This window comes from Hibiscus syriacus, unplaced genomic scaffold (genome assembly GCF_006381635.1).
Source record: "Hibiscus syriacus cultivar Baekdansim isolate YM2019G1 unplaced genomic scaffold, ASM638163v2 tig00110450_pilon, whole genome shotgun sequence".
Taxonomy (NCBI): Eukaryota; Viridiplantae; Streptophyta; class Magnoliopsida; order Malvales; family Malvaceae; genus Hibiscus; species Hibiscus syriacus.
In genome coordinates this window covers 476,522-496,833 of record NW_024062743.1, presented here as the reverse complement: position 1 = coordinate 496,833, position 20,312 = coordinate 476,522, and the positions used below count along the sequence as shown (strand labels likewise).

General features: G+C 36.1%; 1 protein-coding gene across 1 annotated transcript; it reads right to left on the bottom strand.

Annotated features, from left to right (window-relative positions):
- Positions 1–893: 893 nt before the first annotated feature.
- On the bottom strand, positions 894–20,103 carry LOC120126114 (steroid 17-alpha-hydroxylase/17,20 lyase-like). The gene is made up of 4 exons (XM_039144399.1): positions 19,856–20,103; positions 1,603–1,648; positions 1,354–1,417; positions 894–1,276 (listed from the first exon to the last, which is right to left on the bottom strand). Exons 1-4 carry the CDS (start codon positions 20,101–20,103, stop codon positions 894–896), a joined length of 741 nt encoding a protein of 246 aa, XP_039000330.1.
- Positions 20,104–20,312: the final 209 nt, after the last annotated feature.

Here is a 20,312-nt window from a genome sequence, read left to right as displayed (position 1 = left end):
TTAGCAGCGTTGTATAAAAACGCCAATACAATACGATTCTTTAGTGGCGTTTATAAACAAACGCCACAAAAGTCTGAGTCTTTAGCGGCGTTTGTTCAAAAAACACTGCTAAAAATGGCACTCTAAACCCATTTTGCTGTTGTGCACCATATTCCACTTTGTAACTCACATCTTAATTATTTTGAACCAGGCGTCTTTCTTGTCCTTGACAAGTTAGAAATTTATCTCGTTTCTATTTTAGAATTATCAAGCTAGTCTTGTGGCGTGTTCTATCTTCCAAACTTATCGATTTTTAAAGCGTGACGTTCAAACCATCAAATTATAACTTTGGTTCTTATCTATTCAATAGATAGCAGGTCAAGTTCCATATTTTATCCATTTTGTTATATTGATGGTTCCTAACTCTTTATGGTAATTGGGTCTTGATCCATTTATTCGTTAAGGATTCCTACACAACGTCACCAATCCATCACCACTCTTTCAGCTTCGGCACAAATGAATCCAACCCTTCAATTCAAAGAGTAGTTGACTCAGGCAACCTTAATACAGTCAAGAACACAAGCGTCTCAGCTTCATCCTACGAAGGCGTGATTGCAACATAGTGCAATAAATTTTGCTGTGTTTAGACCTAAAAAATTTGTTATATTTTTGTTAGGAAAATAGCTCAGTGTAAATTAATGAACAATAGCATGTGGTAGTGGGTTTTGTTAAGCGGGCAGACTGATTTTGCTGAAATGCATAGGCAATGAAATTCAATCTTATTCGTATATCTCTATAATTAATCTCTTTATCCAGAGGCATACAGACCAACCAAATCGGTTGTTTGCATCATACATAGGCACATTACAGGAATCACAACTCCTTTACCAAGAGATGGACTCCATTTTCTGGCTCTATCGCCAACCATAGAACCGGAGAATGGGTGTAGTTGGGAGAAAGGGAGAAGCAAAATTGCACAAAAGGAGAGCTATTACTAGTTTCAGTTCAACCATCGCCAAGTTCTGTCCCAGGCACACTCGAGGCCCGACCCCGAATGGCATGTACGTTTGTGGCAGCTTGCAGGCACCCGCTATCCCTTCCTCAAATCTGTTCGGATCGAATGTGTAGGCCTCTTTACACCAAATTTCAGGGCCAGTGTGCAATGCCAACACCATAATCCAGATATTTACACCCTTGGGTACCAAAATCTCCCCAAACTTCATATCTCCAATGCTTCCCTTGACACTATGGCTACCGGCGGATAAAGTCTTAACGATTCCTGAATCACCATAGTAAGCTGCATCACACAGAACAAGGATTCCAAGATTAGTTCATAATCTAGTGAGTATCATTCTGTCATGTGTATAACGTTACCTGTTTCATCTTGCGAAGCATGTCGGTATCCAGTAAGTCCTCCTCGTATGCTGCCATCTTCTCTCTTTTACCACCTGCAGTATCAGTTCACGTATCTACTTTTCTAGTGCCCATGCTTCTCTTTTGCTTTTTATGGGAAGATATCTGTAATGAATCACTCAAAAATTTCAATTCAAATTGATTATACAAGAAACAAAAAAAAAAAAATGCACAAGATAGATGGGATTTGAAATTGCAAAGAATGCATACCTCGAAAGGTCTGAGCTTCAAGAAGATATCTTCGCCCCTACAATAACTGCTTCCGAAACAGACAAGCAATATACAATTAAGAGGCATGCAAAATACGTACCGTACTATTTCCTCCATTTCGGGAAGAAAGGAAAGACAAGCGCGGCGCAGTTGTGAGTAGACGATGGGCTAGGATCATTAACAACGGCGGATCGTGCCGTCTTAATCTCTCTTTTAGAAGCGAAATCTATTAAAAAAAAGGAGTTTCTAGTGTATGGTAGAAAATTATTACGTTGAAACATGATCGATCCTTTGAGTTTTTTATATTTGAATGCTATAATGCACTTTGCTTAAAGTTTGAAGCAATCTCGTGTTTTTAAAATGGTGTTTTAAATGTACCATTTTATGATTTCATCATAGCAACCAAACTATTATTTAAATTGGCAGTTTACACTCGATGTCAGTTTCCTTTATATGTGTAAAGGAATTTTAATGGTTTTCAGGGGTCATTTAAAGTTAATTAAACATAAATTGATTTTAAGTTATTTTTGATGTTATTAAATGGCCATTATTCAACATTAAGAGGATCACTCAAAGCTGTCATTTTTATGATATTTACGAAAATATGTAATATCATATGGAAAAAGAAATATGTATATATAATAACAAATGAGGTATTATAGCCATATATATCGTTAATTCATCAAGGAATTCAGTGGATTAATGCAGTTAGTGTGTTCCGAGTTCATCGCTATCTTAACAAGTTCAAAATTCGTTCACTTGGTTAAGAAAAGAGCTACTCATTCTCACTATGTATTAGTTAAAGATACATTTGCTAATGCTTAAGCAGTTAGTCTCGCTATTGCTCTTTTTGTTTTTAACTTTAAGTTCTCATTTTTTTTAAAGATTTTTTTTCCGCATTAGTGAAGAAATATTGGTAATATAAATAATTTCAAATTATGTGAGTACCGTTTGGTGTGGTCTAATTCGATTTGTGTGTTTCTTTTAAGACAAGATCCTCAAGATAAGATATTGTTTATCGCGGTTTATATTTTACCATTTTAAGCTATCACAAAATATTTAATATGATTTATAGTCATTAAAATAGTGATTATGATAATTAATCATGTTGTCAATACTATTGGATCTTTTATCATTTTACATCTACTTTGAGCCTATAAATAGAGATTGATTTTTCCCTTTCAAGATGTACAACAATAAGAGAAATTTCTCTCTATTCTTATTCCAACCAAAACATTCGATTTAAAACACTCTCCTTCTTCTTAGTGTTTTCATAATCTTTTCTGAGTTATTATTTCACACAGAACTTCTTCGGCATAAATGCAAACTAATCTATCCTGCAATGTCATGTACAAAGAATGTCTCATATTTTCTGCTTCTACTCTAACTTAATTTTCTCATCTTTTCTGCTTCTATTCTAACCTAATTGTTTCACATTCACTACAGTAAAATAGGTCTATAGCAACATTTTAAAATGTTGCTAAGAATACTCTCAGCTTAAAAAAAACCACAAAAAAATCAGCCAAACCAACATCGTAAACATTAGCGGCGTTTTTCTTTCACAAAATGCCGCAACAAGTCAAGTTTTATAACGGCGTTTTTATACAAATGCAGCAACATGTCAGGTTCTATAGCGGTGTTTTTTATACAAACGCCACAACAGGTCAAGTTCTATAGCGGAGTTTTTTTACACGAGTGCCACAAAAGTATTGTTCTTTAGCGACGTTCCTGATACAAACGCCGCAATAGCATGGTTCTTGTAGACACTAATTTTCGACTGTTGGAGAGCCCCCTCCCTTTCTTCTTGTCCCCTCTCTCTCTGACCAAATTTTTTTTCTTTTTTTCTCTTTCGGTGAAATGATGTAGTAGCTTAGTAGGTTAGGTTTGTTTACTTTTTTTTATTTTTTTCATCTCCTATTTATTATTTTTTTGTACCTAATAGTTATATATATATTTATTTTTATTTATTTTCATTATTTTTTCTTTTTCATTATTTTTTCTTTTTTATTTATTGTTTTTCTTCTTTTTATTTCTTTTATTTTATTTGTTTCTGTAATTTAGGTAACTTATTTGGTTTTTATATATTTTGTATTTATTTTGTTTTATTTCGTGACATTTTTATAGTTATTGTATTTTTGATTCTGTATTTTAATTTAGCTAATATTTTTCTGACCTTTTTTAAAGGGTACACTTTTAAATCCATTAAAGGTGAGTAATTCGGATCAAACTTTTACCTTTTAATTTAAACTTTCAATTTTCTTAATTAAAGACAACTGAAAATTAATTAGTACCGAAATGGCAGTTTAAGGGTGCTAATCTTTCCTTGACTGTAACCGACTCTCGAATCCTATATATCTTTGGTAAGATACAAACCAGGTAAGAAATCGAGGTATCCGATCAACCTATTTGTTTAAAAATAAATGATCGGTGGCGGCTCTAACACATTTCATTCAAGTCAAAGGTTCCGACAGCTTGGAGACTCTGCTGGGGACTTAAGGTAAGTGAGTCAGGCTAAAGGTTAATTTCCAGTTGTCTTTTTAATGAAAATGGTAAGTTTAAACTTTAAGGTAACTTTGCGATCCTTTTTACTTACTTTTTATTATTATTATTTTTAAATAAATAGTTGTACTGACGGTTTCTTTCAAAGATTTCATCCTTTTAAGCTTTTTTCCATCTAAGGTTCTATACCCGAGCTCTGGACCCTTTTAAGTGGGGGTGAAAGCGACGCCTTCGTGAGAATTTATTCTCTGCATAGGCCTAGCAAGTAACCTTCGAGATACATATACATTATGTCTTCGTGTGAATTTATTCACCGTGCGGGCATAAGGGAATGTATCATCTCAAGTTTAATTTAGTCCACATGAGCTTGTAATGGGCTTAGGACTAAGGGTCTGGCAAGCCCAAGGGGGCCCCAACAAGGAAAAATCGGGTACCTTTTTTATAATCTAAACCAGGAGACTACAAGGAATTAGAGTCCACCCCAAAACCTCATTCTAAACCCTAGGTTATCTTGAGTTATTTCCTGCTTTACTTTCTGTTCAAAGCATTCGAACTAGAAAGATATGTGGTTAAGACTTGTTCAAAATTACCATGCGAGATAGCGATCATGTATGGGTAGGAATTAAAACATGTGGGGTAGGACTTTTATTTTCATTATTGTTTTGATTTACCTTGCTAACTCTTTTTCATTTTTTGTTCTCTTTCATTTTTTATCATTTACATCATTCAAAAGAGGTGTTGATCCACCAAAAACATGTTCGTTAAACGTAAATAAAAAGAAAGGGGTTATAATACAAGAGATGAAAAGCTCAGGAGTTCGGTTATGGTCCGAAAAGACTCATAATAGATCGGGTTTACACCAAGCACACTAAAATTCAACTTTTTGAGCTGGCAAAAGTTGCAGGGGCAGACGAGAAAAGGTCACTGACCTGGGGAGACCCTTCAAAGGTGACAAGAACAAGATGACAAAGCGATAGTTAAAATGGGAGGCCATTGCTGACGAATTCAAGAAACAGGCTTCGGATAGTTCCTCCAATGGTGTTTCCGTTAGGGACAGACCCAACAGAGAGTGAAAACCAGAGATGTAGCCATTCAAGACTTCTTGGCACGAGTACAAAAAGAAGCCCAGAGAAAGTTCGACAGGATATTTAGCCGGTGACAGAAAAAGGCGGAAGACGAATCAACCTGTCAGAAGTTGTTCGGGGTCTAGAAGAATATACCTTTAAAATGTTTTTTGTATCTTAAGAAATAACACTTTTATCCCCAATAAAGATTATTTATAATAACAGACTCATTTTTGGATCAATGCCTCAAACATTTTATGTATCATGCATTCTTGCATATTCCGCATAATTTTTCTTCTTTTCATTACATTCACACTAACTAACAAGAGATGTGTCTCATAAAAAAGGGGAACAAACACTGGATACACCACCTCAAGCATTGGACACACCCCATCCGCATAACACCCGCTCAAAAAAGAAGAAGATGGAAGCGAAAATTGCTCAACTTGAGGAAAATATGCTGAAGTTATAGAGGGGGCTAGAAGAAAAGATAAATAAGAGCAATCAGAGTACCCTATATAAAATCACGAAGAGCCAAGAGTCCTTGGTCGATCAGATTATGGCCAAGTTATCTGGCTTACATCAAAGTATGCCTGGGGCAGGTTCGTCTGATGGGGTAGCTAAGCCACCTACCTCCAGGTGGTTATCACACCTGGAATCTTACCCGAAATTCAAGGGGACCTATCCGCTACAAAAGAAAAACCCATCTGCTGTAAAGATACAAACTGCAGTATCTAATCCTGAGAATAATTTGGGTTATTACCATATACCAGATTTGGACGAAGAGGGCAAAACAAATAAGATGGAGGAGAAAATCAAGCAATTGGATGACAAATGAAGGTAGTTAAAGGAGACCATGACTACCATGGAGTTGATGCCGCGAAACTCAGTCTAGTCTCACAGTTGGTTCTTCCTATGAAATTTAAGTCCCAAAATTCGAGAAGTTCGATGGAATAGTTGTCCATCCGCCCACATCACCATGTTCTACCGAAAAATGACAGGATATAGAGGAAATGATCAACTCCCGATCCACTTCTTTTAGGAGAGTCTGTCGGGCTCAGCCATCCGGTGGTATAATCAACTAAGCAACCCCATATCAAGACTTGGAAGGATTTAGCCAAGTCATTTCTAGAACAATACAAACATGCCAATGACATGAGGCCAGATCGAGTTATGCTATAAAGCATGGAGAAGAAGCATAACGAAAGTTTCAAAAAATACGCACAGAAATTGAGGGATTTAGCTGTGCAAGTTTATCCACCCTGGATGAGAAGAAAACTAGGAAGCTCTTCATGTAAACACTGAAGGCTCCTTACTTCGGGCACCTGGTTGCAATCACATCCGGTAATTTTTCGGACTTAGTTATGGCTGGGGAGATGGTAGAAACAACCATAAAGCAAGGCAAAATTGAGGAAGGGGATGCAAGCAAGAAACCTCCTATGAAGAAGAGGGATAGAGAGATTAACAACATCAACACCTAAACACTAATAAAGGTGTTACAATCTCCGGCCCAAAATTAAATGCAGTGTACCGTCAGGTACTTCTAGTCAAGATTCCAGATAACCTAAGAAGGAAAAGGAACATTTCGAGGATGCTCATTGCGAATATCATGGTGGTGTCCCAGGCACACTATTGAGAACTGTTACGCATTCAAAATAATTGTGCAGAAGATGCGTAACAAGAATTAAATCGACTTCAACAACTCGAGGGCATCCAAATGAAGAAGAAGATCATTTCATGTCATCATTTGTAGCAGTCTGTTTGAGTATGTTTTTAAACTTTCCCATATTTTTTGTGTAACTTATTTTTTGAACTTTTTCTTTATATGAATATTTAAATGAATTTATGCTACTTTAAATTGTGAGCAGTAAATCAAATTTGCAGACTTGAAATTCTTTGAATATCAACTGAATTAAAAAACTCTGTAAATGATTCAGAGTTACAGATCTTTGGCAAAGTAACACGAATAAAAAGTGGTAAAACAATGACTTTGACCTTACCCCAAAAAATATGCTCAAACACCGTACCCTTCTCTTGCAAATAACCGATATAGACTTCTCCTCTCAAAAGGCAATAAAAAGAAGGCTTGGTATTTAGGTATGCATAGGAGCGGATAATGTGGGGCATCTTTTGCATATAACATTACTATACTTTTTGTTTAAGACATTCTGTGATGATAATAATCTTCACAGATGGAATAGGCGAGTACGTGAATCTAGTTTAGGCCAGTTGCTTGGAAATTGAACTCTAAAGATGAGATTCCTCGACTTTCAACAACACCTACACTATAACAGGTTCTTCTTGTCAAACTAAGAAATTGGATCCGAATACCCAGGCTATAATAAAGCTTGAGATGTCCATCTAGAGCAATTGGTTAAACGCCCCAACTTTATGGATTAGATTCAGCTAAGCCTGATAAAGGTGATTATAATATTATACAATAAAGCTTGAGTTGTCCCTCTAAAGCAATTGGTTAAACGCCCCGGCTTTATGGATAATATTCAGCTAGCCTGATAAGGTGACTATAATATCTATACAATGATATTGAGTTGTCCCTCTAGAGCAATTGGTTAAACGCCCCGACATCATGGATCCAGCAAGCCAGACAATGGCATATAAAATATGGAGTTTCAGTAAAGATGGGCTAAGGGGATTAAAGAACACCTGTTCCAGTCAATTTCACACGAGCTCTCAGGAATTTCATTTTTAGACCGATATTTTTGCACTGCCTTAGATAGAGGAATTTACAAAGTTTGAACAAATGGGAGATTTTAGAGGACCGAAATAGAAGGTCTAGTAATTGATCATGCTAGTTGCGTCATTTTGTCTGCATCCAATTAAAATGTCAAGCCAAAGAAAAGGCATGTTGATGTAGGCTGAATCTACACGCTTTGATGGAAGTGAGTAGATAACCTTATTGTGTCCCAATCTAGAATTGACAAGTACTGATGTCCTTGAATTATAAGTTTGGGCTGCAACAAAGATAAGAAATAAATATGATTAATGATGGAATAATAAGATAAGTAGTGAAATGAAAGAAAAGGAACATAGATGGCTGCGGAATTAAGAAGATGCTGATAGTCTTGATGGATGATGTTGTTGGTGTTGATGATGAAATGGCGATGGTGGTGATGTTGTATCTCAAGCACACCAAAGAGGAAACAATGCAAGGAAGCACAATACCGATCTTCACAAACTTGCTTGAGGGGTGGTGATAGTGTCTTCAACCCACTATATATAAAACTATGAATTTAGGAATCAGGATGGAAGGTATGATGCCACAAGTATATGAATTATACTTGCTTAATCGATAAAGTTCACAAAGAAATTTGAAGAGAAATTAACTCACAAGAGTTTGTTTAATATATGAGATAAGATGTTTACAAATAATGGCAAGCCTCTCAATTTATAGGAAATAAGAGGGCTTGCCCGAATGGTTACATAATGTTTTGGCTAAGTACATGTCTCTATGGAAGTACATAATGATTCAAAATAAAAGGAGAAGTCCCTTGGCTTGGTGATGGTTCGGGTAACCCTTCATTAAGGGGATTGATGTTTCGGCAAAGGATGGAGAGACATCTCCCTTGGCTGAATGTGCATGCTTGCTCATTTGGCACCAAAGATGCATCCCTTGGCCGAATGATGATGTGCCTCCTCATGTTTGGTGCCATATCTCTCATCTGCAAGGCATGTGGTGTAGCTGGATAGGTATGGAGCTGTATCTCATGTCTCGTGGTGATTTAAGCCTCCATGAGTGTGATCTCTTCACCAACGTGCTCCTTGGTAAAAGGGCATCTTCATGGGCAATATCATTTATGAAAGGTCACAATGTTTGGGAAAGGTAACCCTTCATGTTTGAGCTAGTTCTTATGTAAATGAGCTGGAGGTAAGCTGGCCATAGGTGAGGCATGGTGAACATTATGGAAGCTCCTTGTGAAAATATACCTCTTGAGGTGGCAAGATTTCGTGAAAAGGTACGATTTTACAAATTTTGACTTAGGACATAGTTGAAGTGGTCTGAGTGGTGATGATGATGGTACAACTCCCCAGCTGAAATGAGGTCATCTTACAGCTCAAATCTTCAGCTCAATCCAGCTATACGCTCACGGGTCTCCGGACAACTTCTCACCAATGGTTCCTTATGCTCTCCTAAACGTCCCTATGTAACTTTCCTTGCTGTTACATGCTCCATTTAGATCCATTGTAGCTCCCAAGTGTTGGCCGAATGTGCCTACATACATAACATGAGGAAATAAACTAAGTATATAAACTTATATAATGTGTATAAGATAAAAATGTGTACTATAGTATATAATAATAACTTATGTCTCATATATTAATGTATAAGTTACTATAATAATAACTATAGATATAATATATATATATGAAAATAAATATATTATAACATATGAAATAAGCATTTTTATGTATAAAGTTAAAAAGTTTCTTCCCTTGGAAGGTTGGAATAGTCAATGTAAACATGACGCTGAATTGGATCACATCATCCTCCCCTTCTTTTAATCGATATGTCCTCAAATCGAAAGGTCTTCTTTTCCATGTGTTCTTCCATTCAATAAGTACCTTTATGAAAAGGTTCATATCTTTTGAAAGAATGCTTTGGAAGTTCTTGATCCGAAAACAAAGAAAACTTTCATAAGTAAAAAAGTGATCAAACATAATTAAAGTTAAGAAATACTTCCTGTTAGATGAATGTTCAAAGTTCATGTCTATTAAAGACATTTGCCTTGAACATTATGTCCTTTATCATTCCAAAAGTCATGTCCATTGGTTCCTCAATAGATGTGTGCATCGAATCATGAAAAGCGATGACTCTTGGAATGGTGATGTCCTTATAATCCTCATAAGTTAAACCCTTTGGATGAAGAATCGCCTCCCTTTGTCTTTCATTAGGCACAACTCTTGATTCTTGAAGGGTTATGTCCTTTGGATGAATAATTGTCACTCTTTGTTTTTCATTAATCGCACCTCTTGGCTCTTGAAAGATCACGTCATTTTGTCCCCCAAATTGATGAATTGTGTCGCTTGGAACATCTTGCAAGTCAAAGAAAATTTTTGCATTTTCAAGGTTAGAAAAATCTTCATCATCCTTGCGTATCGTCATTAAACATTTTTGTAACAATCACTTAGATGTATAAGCACTTGTTTTTGAACTAGTTTCCTCCTTGCTTGACTAGGATTTTCCTTTCCTCATGGCCTGAACACTTTGTTTCATCTTGATTTGATCAATTTGGACTTGTTTAGGTGTCAAAGGTGTTAGGATAATCTTCTTCGCTCCATGGTTGAACGTATATTGATTGGTACAACAATCATGGATGGTCTCTTATCATATTGCATGGTCTTCCAAGGAGTAAATGGCTAGTATGCATATGAACAACATCGCACATAACCTCGTCTTATATTTCCCAATTGAAAAAGAAACCATCACCTGTTTATTGACGTTAAGTTCTCCTCGTTCATTGAGCCATTCTAGTTTGTAGGGATTTGGATGCTTCAATGTTTTCAAACCCAATTTCTTCACCATGATGGTACTGGCAACATTAGTACAACTCCCACCGTCTATGATCATGAAACACACCTTTTCATTCACATGGCATCGGGTATGAAAGATGTTTTCTCGTTATGAATTATCTTCTACCACTTGAGTATTCAGACTTCTTTTAACTACTAAAGCTTCACCTTTCAAGGGAGCACCAATGTTTGTTTCTTCCTCGGCTTCTGTTGGCGGTGCTTCTTCTTCTTCATGGTCAGATTCAATTTCACCATATCCAAGTAGTAACATGGTGTTTCGATTGGGACATTGTGTAGATACATGACCCCAAGACATTTAAAGCACCGAATGTCTCTTGATCGTTCAGGGGTCTCTTTTCCTCGGCTATCCTTGTTGAGTTGTGGAGCATTAGATGATTCGACCTTCTCTTTGGTAGGAGTAGGGGTAGATTTCTTCAAGTTGTTTGGACTCCATCTTGAAGGTATAGGCATGGTAGTACGAGATATAGATCTTCTCTATAGTTTCCTTTCTATCTTCATAGCCATTTGCACCATTTCATCGATCTCTATGTAATGGTACAACTCCAAAGTATTGGCAATCTCTGGATTGAGTTCGACAAGAAATCTAGCCATGGTTACTTCACGATCCTCCTCAATATTGACTCAGATCATTACCACTTCCATCTCCTTATAGTAATCATCCACACTTTGTTGGCCTTGTTTAAGGTTCTACAATTTCTGAAACAAGTCCCGATGATAATGAACATGAATGAAACGTTTACGCATGATACCATTCATTTCAAGCCATGTTGAGATTGGTCTTTCTCCATTCCTCTTCTGGTAATAGTAAGTTGATTCAACCATATCAAAGCATAATCGACAAACTCCTTGGTTGCCAATCTCACTTTCTTGAGTTCGGAATAGTTGTGGCAACTAAAAACATGTTCCACCTTGCTTTCGCATTCAAGATAGGCTTCAGGATCAGTTTTCCCTTGGAATTGAGGAATCTTGATTTTGATGTTGCTCATATTATCATCAACATTGGCACGCCTAGGTCCTTGTAACATTGCTGGTCCTTCTTCATCATAATTATCTAGGACATCATCTTCTGGAAGAGGTTGTTTCCTCCGAGGAGTATCATTGTTCTGAGCTTGTGGTGGATCTTGTCGTTGGTCTAGTTTATCATGAAGAGCATCAAACTCCACACGAAACATTCTCATCATTTCTCCAATCAATGCTTGTATTTGCAAGTTTGGTTGACCTGTATTATCTTAAGGACTTTGAGACATGGTTAGTAAACAAAATAAAAAGAAATTAAACCTTACCAGCACACTCACAAAATCTCACAAGATTCACTCCAAAGAAATGTTAAGATCACTCCACTCAACACTCGTGTTTACCATCGAGAATATAATTTGGCTTTTAACAGTTCCCCTTCTGATCTCAGTCTCTCAATTAGCCTTTTTCCACTCAATTTCTCTTGCTAAGTCCTTTAAAGAACTTACTCAAGATTAGAACAAGTTAATTATTTCCTTGTGTGTGTCGGCTGCAAATAGGTTAGGGTAGAAAAGAAAATAGAAATGGAAAGGTAGAAAAAAGTATTCAAGGTATTTAAAAGAAGGAAATGGTTGAAGACAAGAAAAAATGAAAGGATAGAAAAGGAAGAGGTGACTTACAATTCAAGAAACAATACTTACTGCAACCTTTCTCAAGAAACAACAAGGTTATCTTCTCTTAGTGTAGATAGGCCTCTTTGATGTACTTGCAATGTAGAGCACTTTCCTTGGCTTTGCTTCTCTTTTTGAAATTCTTTTCTTCTTCCTTTTTCTGATTTTTTTCTTCTTTTTTTCTTTGAACTCTTTTGATTGTTGTAGGAGTCTTCCTTTTTGAATTTCTTTTTTCTTGCTTTGCACGCCAATGACACTTTTGTTGTCAATCCAACTATGCTCTGAATACCGCTTGTTGTAGGCTGAATCTACATGCTTTGATGGAAGTGAGTAGATAGCCTTATTGTGTCCCAATCTAGAATTGACAAGTGCTGATGTCCTTGAATTATAAGTTTGGGCTGCAACAAAGATAATAAAGAAATATGATTAATGATGGAATAATAACATAAGTAATGAAATGAAAGAAAATGAACAAAGACGGCTACGGAATTAAGAAGATGTTTATGGTCTTGATGGATGATGTTGTTGGTGTTGATGATGAAATGGTGATGGTGTTGATGTTGTATCTCAAGCACTCCAAAGAGGAAACAATGCTAGGAAGCACAATACCGATCTTCACAAACTTGCTTGAGGGGTGGTGATAGTGTCTTCAACCCACTAGATATAAATCTAGGAATTTAGGAATCAAAATGGAAGGTATTACGCCACAAATATATGAATTATACTTGCCTAATCGATAAAATTCACAAAGAAGTTTGAAGAGAAATTAATTCACAAGAGTTTGTTTAATATATTAGATGAAATGCTTACAAATGATGGCAAGACTCTCAATTTATAGGAAATGAGAGGGTTTAGCCTGAATGGTTACATAGTGTTTCGGCTATGTACATGTCTCTATGGAAGTACATAATGATTCAAAATGAAAGGAGAAGTCCCTTGGCTTGGTGATGGTTTGGCTAACCCTTCATAAAGGGGCTTGATGTTTCGAAAAAGGATTGGGAGACATCTCCCTTGGCCGAATGTGCATGCTTGTTCATCTTGGTGCCAAAGACACATCACTTGGCCGAATGATGATGTGCCTCCTCATGTTTGGCGCCAAATCTCTCATGTGCAAGGCATGTGGTGTGGTCGAATAGGTATGGAGCTCTATCTCATGTCTCGTGGTGATTTAAGCCTCCAATGAGTGTGATCTCTTCACCAACGTGCTCCTTGGTAAAAGGACATCTTCATGGGCAGTATCATTTATGAAAGGTCACAATGTTTGGGAAAGGTAACCCTTCATGTTTGAGCTAGTTCTGGTGTGAATGAGCTGGAGGTGAGTTGGCCATAGGTGAGTTGTAGCATGGTGAACATTATGACAGCTCCTTGTGAAAATATACCTCTTGAGGTGGCAAGATTTCGTGAAAAGGTACGATTTTACAAATTTTGACTTAGGACATAGTTGAAGTGGTCTGAGTGGTGATGATGATGGTACAACTCCCCAGCTGAAATGAGGTCATCTTACAGCTCAAAACTTCAGCTCAATCCAGCTATACGCTCACGGGTCTCCGGACAACTTCTCATCAATGGTTCCTTATGCTCTACTAAACGTCCCTATGTAACTTTCCTTGCTGTTACATGCTCCATTTAGATCCAATGTAGCTCCCAAGTGTTGGCCGAATGTGCCTACATACATAACATGAGGAAATAAACTAAGTATATAAACTTATATAATGTGTATAAGATAAAAATATGTACTATAGTATATAATAATAACTTATGTCTCACATATTAATGAATAAGTTACTATAATAATAACTATAGATATAATATATATATATGAAAATAAATATATTATAACATATGAAATAAGCATTTTTATATATGAAGTTAGAAATTTTCTTCCCTTGAAAGGTTGGAATAGTCAATGTAAACATGATGCTGAATTAGATTACATCATATGTTGCCATGACAAAAAACTGACATTTTTTAGGGCTGAAACCTTAGAAAATAGGAGGCCAACCTAAAGCCAACTCATCCATTGGAATATTTTCAAAGAGCTATAACTCTGAAAGCATGAAAGATCTATTGATTCATTTAATATTCTTTGAACTCATGTTTATGATTTGATCCGATTGCGAGCCTGAATTAAGGAGCAATGTCTCACATAGTTTTTATATTCTCGTATCCTTTTTTTCTACTAAAATAATTTAAAGGAGAAAAACTTTTTCAAACAGGACAATCTCAAATGTTAGAGGCTGTAACCCGAGAAGAAAATGGGGCATGGCCGATTTCGAGTACAAGACCGACAGGCAAAATGAGGCTCCATCCAGAAGATAAAACATAACTAATTCATATTGCACGCATCTTAGGCATACTTAAGAGTATCACATTTATCATTTTTCGCATACATAATTTTTGCAGCTTTAGAGTCAAGTTTCAACTTCAAGACGAAAAATACTCGATTCAAAAGCTTCTTTAAAGATCGATGGTGGTTGTTTAACTCAGCAGTGAGAAGCTACAACCGACTTGACATATTGAAAGATTGACATTTCTCATAATCAATTTCAGATGGAACACTGTCACAACAAGACTTCCAACGTCTCTTTCAGAGACTATATTGTAGCTTTAGTGAGCATATGTATTCAGAGAACCTAACTTATGTATTTATTTTATCAAACTTTGAGATATATTATTTTATTTTAAATTATGTGTCACGGAGCTCCGATTTATAAAATTTTTTAATAACTCTTTTGTATGTTGTAGATACCATTGAGTATGTTTTAAAAAAAACAAACATAATTTCGAAAGTAAAGGGGTTGCCTCAGTTGTAGACACAAATTTTTGTCCTGGTCCATTATGAATTATATATTTTTTAAAAATACAGTTTTGAAAATATTTGTGGTTTTGAACCACACATAGTTTTCAAAACATGTATAGTTTTGAAAAAAAAAAAATAATATATATATATATACACATATACATACATAATATTTTTTTTGAAAACATAGAGTTTTTAAAAGACTTAAATATACAAAAGGTGCCCAACATAAGCCTTTGGTTCTAGTTTAGTACTTAACATTTATTTCATTCCAGTTTGGTGCCTAACGTTTCATTCCGTAACTTAAATTGGGTCAAGCCATGATTGACCATTAAGTTTGACCGTTAACCCATTAAAAATGCCACGTGACATTTTTTAATATTAAAAAATGTTTTCTTAAATTAATAAATTAATTAAAATGAAAAAAATAAAAAATGATTTCTTTCTTTCTCTTCCCCTTTCTCTTTCCCTCTCTTCACCAGTAAAGTCCATCTTTTCCCTCTTTCCCTTTTCTCAGTTTGCAACCTTATCTCAAACAACACCTCAACACTCTAGCCAAACCCCAAAATCCTATTACTAAACCCACCATTGTTTCTTTTCTGATATCATAACCAATGAACAACTCCATTAATGAATCTCATTGAAGTATCATCTTTAAATTCATAATTGGGAGCAATGGCAATAACTATTTTCCAACAATTTTCATTCAATGAAAACAAATAAGTTTGAATCAAATTACTATCCTTGTCAAACCTAACAATAAGTATCTTGTAATTATTGGTTCTCGAATCAAACCCAAAATCAAAATTTACAGCGTAAGTGTTGCAGCCCATGCTAGGAGGGGGCAAAAAACATACTTTTGAATCGAAGTGTTACAGAAAACAAAAAAAATACCATCAAGGAAAACAAAACCAAGACAAATTAACCCATTGCAAGAACCAAAATCTATAGAAAACAAAATACAATCAATGGAAGGGAATTGAAGTTGCTTCAACTCATCAAACCCATAATTATAATAGTATAAGATATAGTTTTTTCCATGTTTTTGGCGAACCTGATGCGTAGTAAGGGAGCGTTATTGGGTGGTATCGAAAAGCAAGCTTGGAAATGAGTTGAAACGAACGATGGGTCACAAATGAGATTATTCTAGCTCTTGCAAACTAACCTGCATTTCCCCAGTACTTTACTAGTGAAGAGAGGGAAAGAGAAAGGGAAAGAGAGAAAGAGGAAGAGAGGAATAGGAAGAGGAAGAGAGGGAAATAAATCATTTTCTCATTTTACTCAATTTCTTATTTTAAGAAATCATTTTTAATATTAAAAAACATGCCTCAATGCATTTTTAATGGGTTAACGACTGAACTTAACGGTCCATCACAACCTAACCCAATTTGAGTTACGGAATGAACTGTTAGGCACCAAACTGGAATGAAATAAATGTTAGCCACTAAATTAGAACCAAAGGCATACGTTTCGTACCTTTTTTATATTTAAGCCTTTTAAAAATATATATATATAATATATAGTTTTGAGAACAAATAAGTTTTTAAGACATATAATATATAGTTTTGAAAACATATGACTTTTAAAATATATATAATATACGGTTTTGAATGTATATATATATTATTTTCATTTATTTACTTTTATTATTATTATTTATTTACATTTTATTTTTATTTTATTTTATGGGTCTAAGTCTGAAAGTACAAGATTCTAGTTTAAGGTCCAACAAGTCATGGTCTAAGGCAAATGGCCCAATCTGTCTAACCCAGCAGATTGGGTAAGTTCAAAACTAGAAACGCAGAGCAGGCGTAGAGGCCAACTAAGGAAGCCCACTTGACCAAAGGAGCTAGGGTTTACAGAGTTAGCAGGCACACTACATACATTGGAGCCATCAGATCATGGAGTGAACGAATGGCTAAGATCAGGTTTAAGTTAGGGTTTTAAAACTCTAACTATACAAAGCACGAGTCCCACATAAACTTGAGCTGTTAGAATCGACCAAGGTCATCCAATGATCAACAACTCATCACAAAAGCATAATGGTCGTGCGTGAGTGCTACACACAAATTAGAAAAAGGAAAGCTTTCCCTTTTCCAGATTTTTGCCTAATTTGGTAGAGGAAATCTCGAGTATCAGAGGCTACCAACTATACAAATCAACATAAACAAAGAAAGAAATCACTTTTGAATCAAAGTAATAGCAACAATCGGCAAAACAACCAAACCCAAAGGAGGATCCCACTAATTGTGGGATTAAACCCATGCATAGAGGGAAACAAAGTCCCTCTTCGAACCTATAAATACCTACTAACAAAGAAGAAAGGGAGAAGGGAGTGGAAATTCGAGAAAAAGCTATAAAAAATAGGGCAAAGAAAACTGAGATGAAGAAGAACTTATCTTTTTGCCTCGAGGAGTAAAGAGTCTTGTTCGTGGAAGCCAACCATAATCGAGGTCTTGTTTGTGATTTTGGGTCTTAGAATGGAAACCATGGGAAAGATAAGCTTTTGGGTGGTGTAGTTTTTAGGTGTCTGACGACTGTGGGTGGTGGCCGGAACGACGATGCAACGACTATTGTTCATCAGAGAATATGGTCGGGGTTGGGTTCAAATGAGAAGAGTAGAAGAGTTTTGGGATAATGGAAATTTTTTTTCCAGAGGAAAGCATGAAATGAAATGAAAATAAGGTGCCTTTGGGCCTATTTATAATGAGGGTTATTATGCAAATATCAAATAGTTAAATTATTTTCACTCCAGATAACCATAGTAGGCATAACACGTTCAAGTTTTTTCAGTCGAGCAAGTAGCAAGTGTCTAAGAATGATGGATCATTCTGGGGATGTACCAACAAACAGTAGGACGATTTTGTTAGATTATACGCCAGTGGAGTCGTGAACTGCAGGAATGTCAACGAATGGTAGATGTACAATTGTCTCTCTAATTCAAGGGCGAATTTAAGGGAAACGTAGCAGGAGTGACTAGAGTGTTGTTACTCAGAGTTAAACCCGAGTTAGGTATATGGCTAAGGAATAGTAAAGCCAGTGAGCAGCAAATACATAAATTGTTGTAAAACCCATAAACGTGTAGAGAGTTCATTAGAGGCATGGAATGACTAAAACACCTTTAGGTATCGAACGACCAAAAAATAATAACCTAATAAATATCAGTAGTAACATACTAATAAACCTTTGCACCTCGTTATAGATAAGAGAAAAAGCGAGAAAACAGTTGGGAAAAACAGTAAACGAGAACAAAAATAACTTAAAATATTTTAAGAGATAAGTATCGAAAACTAGCCTTTGTGTGACACTAGGGAAACATCCAAGACACCCGAGTTACTTTAGTAGTAGGACGATTATCTTGTTTGTTAGTTTGTCCAGGTATACACTACTTAGTGCCACGACACTTCTTTTGCTAGTTGGCCGTAGATGCCCCAAGACTCGACGGAGTAAGTTGGTGGGATGTACGTTTCCGATGTAGTTTCAAATCACACCCCAGATTACACACATGTATAGGTAGGCTAGAAGGGTATGTGAGCTTTGAGATGTAGCCCCTTAGTAGCACCATGATGCCTACCTCAACTTGTGTTGCATAGTAGTATAGGTAGGCTAGAGAGGTGTGTAAGCTCCGAGATGTAGCCCCTCAGCCGCACCATGATACCTACCTCAACTTATGTGTTTATGTCTGGGTGTTGCACAATAGAGTTATATTGTAGTAAGATAATGCATAGTAGAGTTAGTATCATATTTAGATAATGCGTAGTAATAACAATTATTAGGCTTAGAGACTCTTTAGAAGTGTTCTCATAGAGAGACCTTCAGCAGAGGATTAAGGGAAGCGCGAGACTCTTTTTTCAGCATAAGAATAACCAAGCCCTAAATAGGTAGCACTTGATCTAGATCATGCATGTACCTACTGCTTAGTACTATATCTTTAGCACGCTTATATTTATGAAATTCTCATGCTACTCTAAATTAACAATTATACTATTGAGCTTTGTAAGCTCAGCCTTCGGATGTTTTCCGTTGGTAGGCCAGTAGCTTGGGCAGTTTGTGGAATACCGTCATAGCAGGACTTCCAGTATCTCTTTAAGAGTATTGTACTGTAGCTTTGGTGGGCATGCTTATTCAGAGAACCTTACTTATGTATTTATTTTATCAAACATTGAGATGTATTATTTTTGTTTTAAATTTTGTGTCACGGAGCTCCAGTTTATAAAGTGTTTTAATAACTCTTTTGTATGTTGTATGATAACATTGAGTATGTTTTTTTATAATAAGGAAGGCCTCATTAAAAACCCCCTTCATATCCATCAAGCAACAAGGACTTAACGAACATTGGAAGGAGGAAAAGAGTGCCTTATAAATTTTATTGCATAATAACCAAGTACAATAATATTACAAGACTGGAAAAGACCTTGGAAACACTGCGTATAGATGCACTACAATTAAGCATAATAAACCTAAACTATCAAAATTCCCTAGAAGTAGGACAACAACAAAATTATATCCCCTCCACTTAACTAATCCCTAGTTTAGCGAATTTATCAGTTTCCCAATTAATTGATCTCACCACATGACTCACAATGACACCTTTAACACCACAATTGCTGCAATATCTTTTACTAAGGATAAGAACATCAGGGTGAAACTTAATGCATTTTTATCCAGTTGACTGCCATAACATTATCTGATTCCAAAATAAGCCTTTTGTTTACCGATAACCCCAAATCCAAAACAAATTCAAGCCTCTTTTTATCGCCATCAACTCTTCCATAATAGTAGGTCTGGATCCAATACCTTCATAGAACGATACCAACATCCCTCCTTTCTCATCTCTAATCAACCCACCAATGCCACCCTTCGACCACCACTTATCCATAACACCATCAACATTCGCTTTAACAAATCCTGGTAGAGGAGGAGACCAAGTAACTTCCTTTAAAGTCCTCTTAGCATTGCACATCGCACGTTTAGCTAACGCAAGGTCCCCACAAGACTATGAAAGGAAACTATCAGATTTGGAAACTTCGTAGAAAACTAAGTTGTCACTCTGTACCTCGATAGAAAAGATAGCATAATACAATCCAATTTCCCATTATTAAAAACAATATCATTTCTCATTTTCACAATCGACCACAAAACGACTCCTGGGCTAAACTCCCAAACCCGTGA

Coding starts and splice junctions, on each gene's coding strand:
- LOC120126114 (XM_039144399.1), bottom strand. CDS start 20,103: ATGTGCAATGCTAAGAGGACTTTAAAGGAAGTTACTTGGTCTCCTCCT. Junction 1,649..19,855: donor TTTTGGATTTGGGGTTATCG/GTAAACAAAAGG, acceptor TTTCGGAAGCAG/TTATTGTAGGGGCGAAGATA. Junction 1,277..1,353: donor TGCTTCGCAAGATGAAACAG/GTAACGTTATAC, acceptor TGTGTGATGCAG/CTTACTATGGTGATTCAGGA.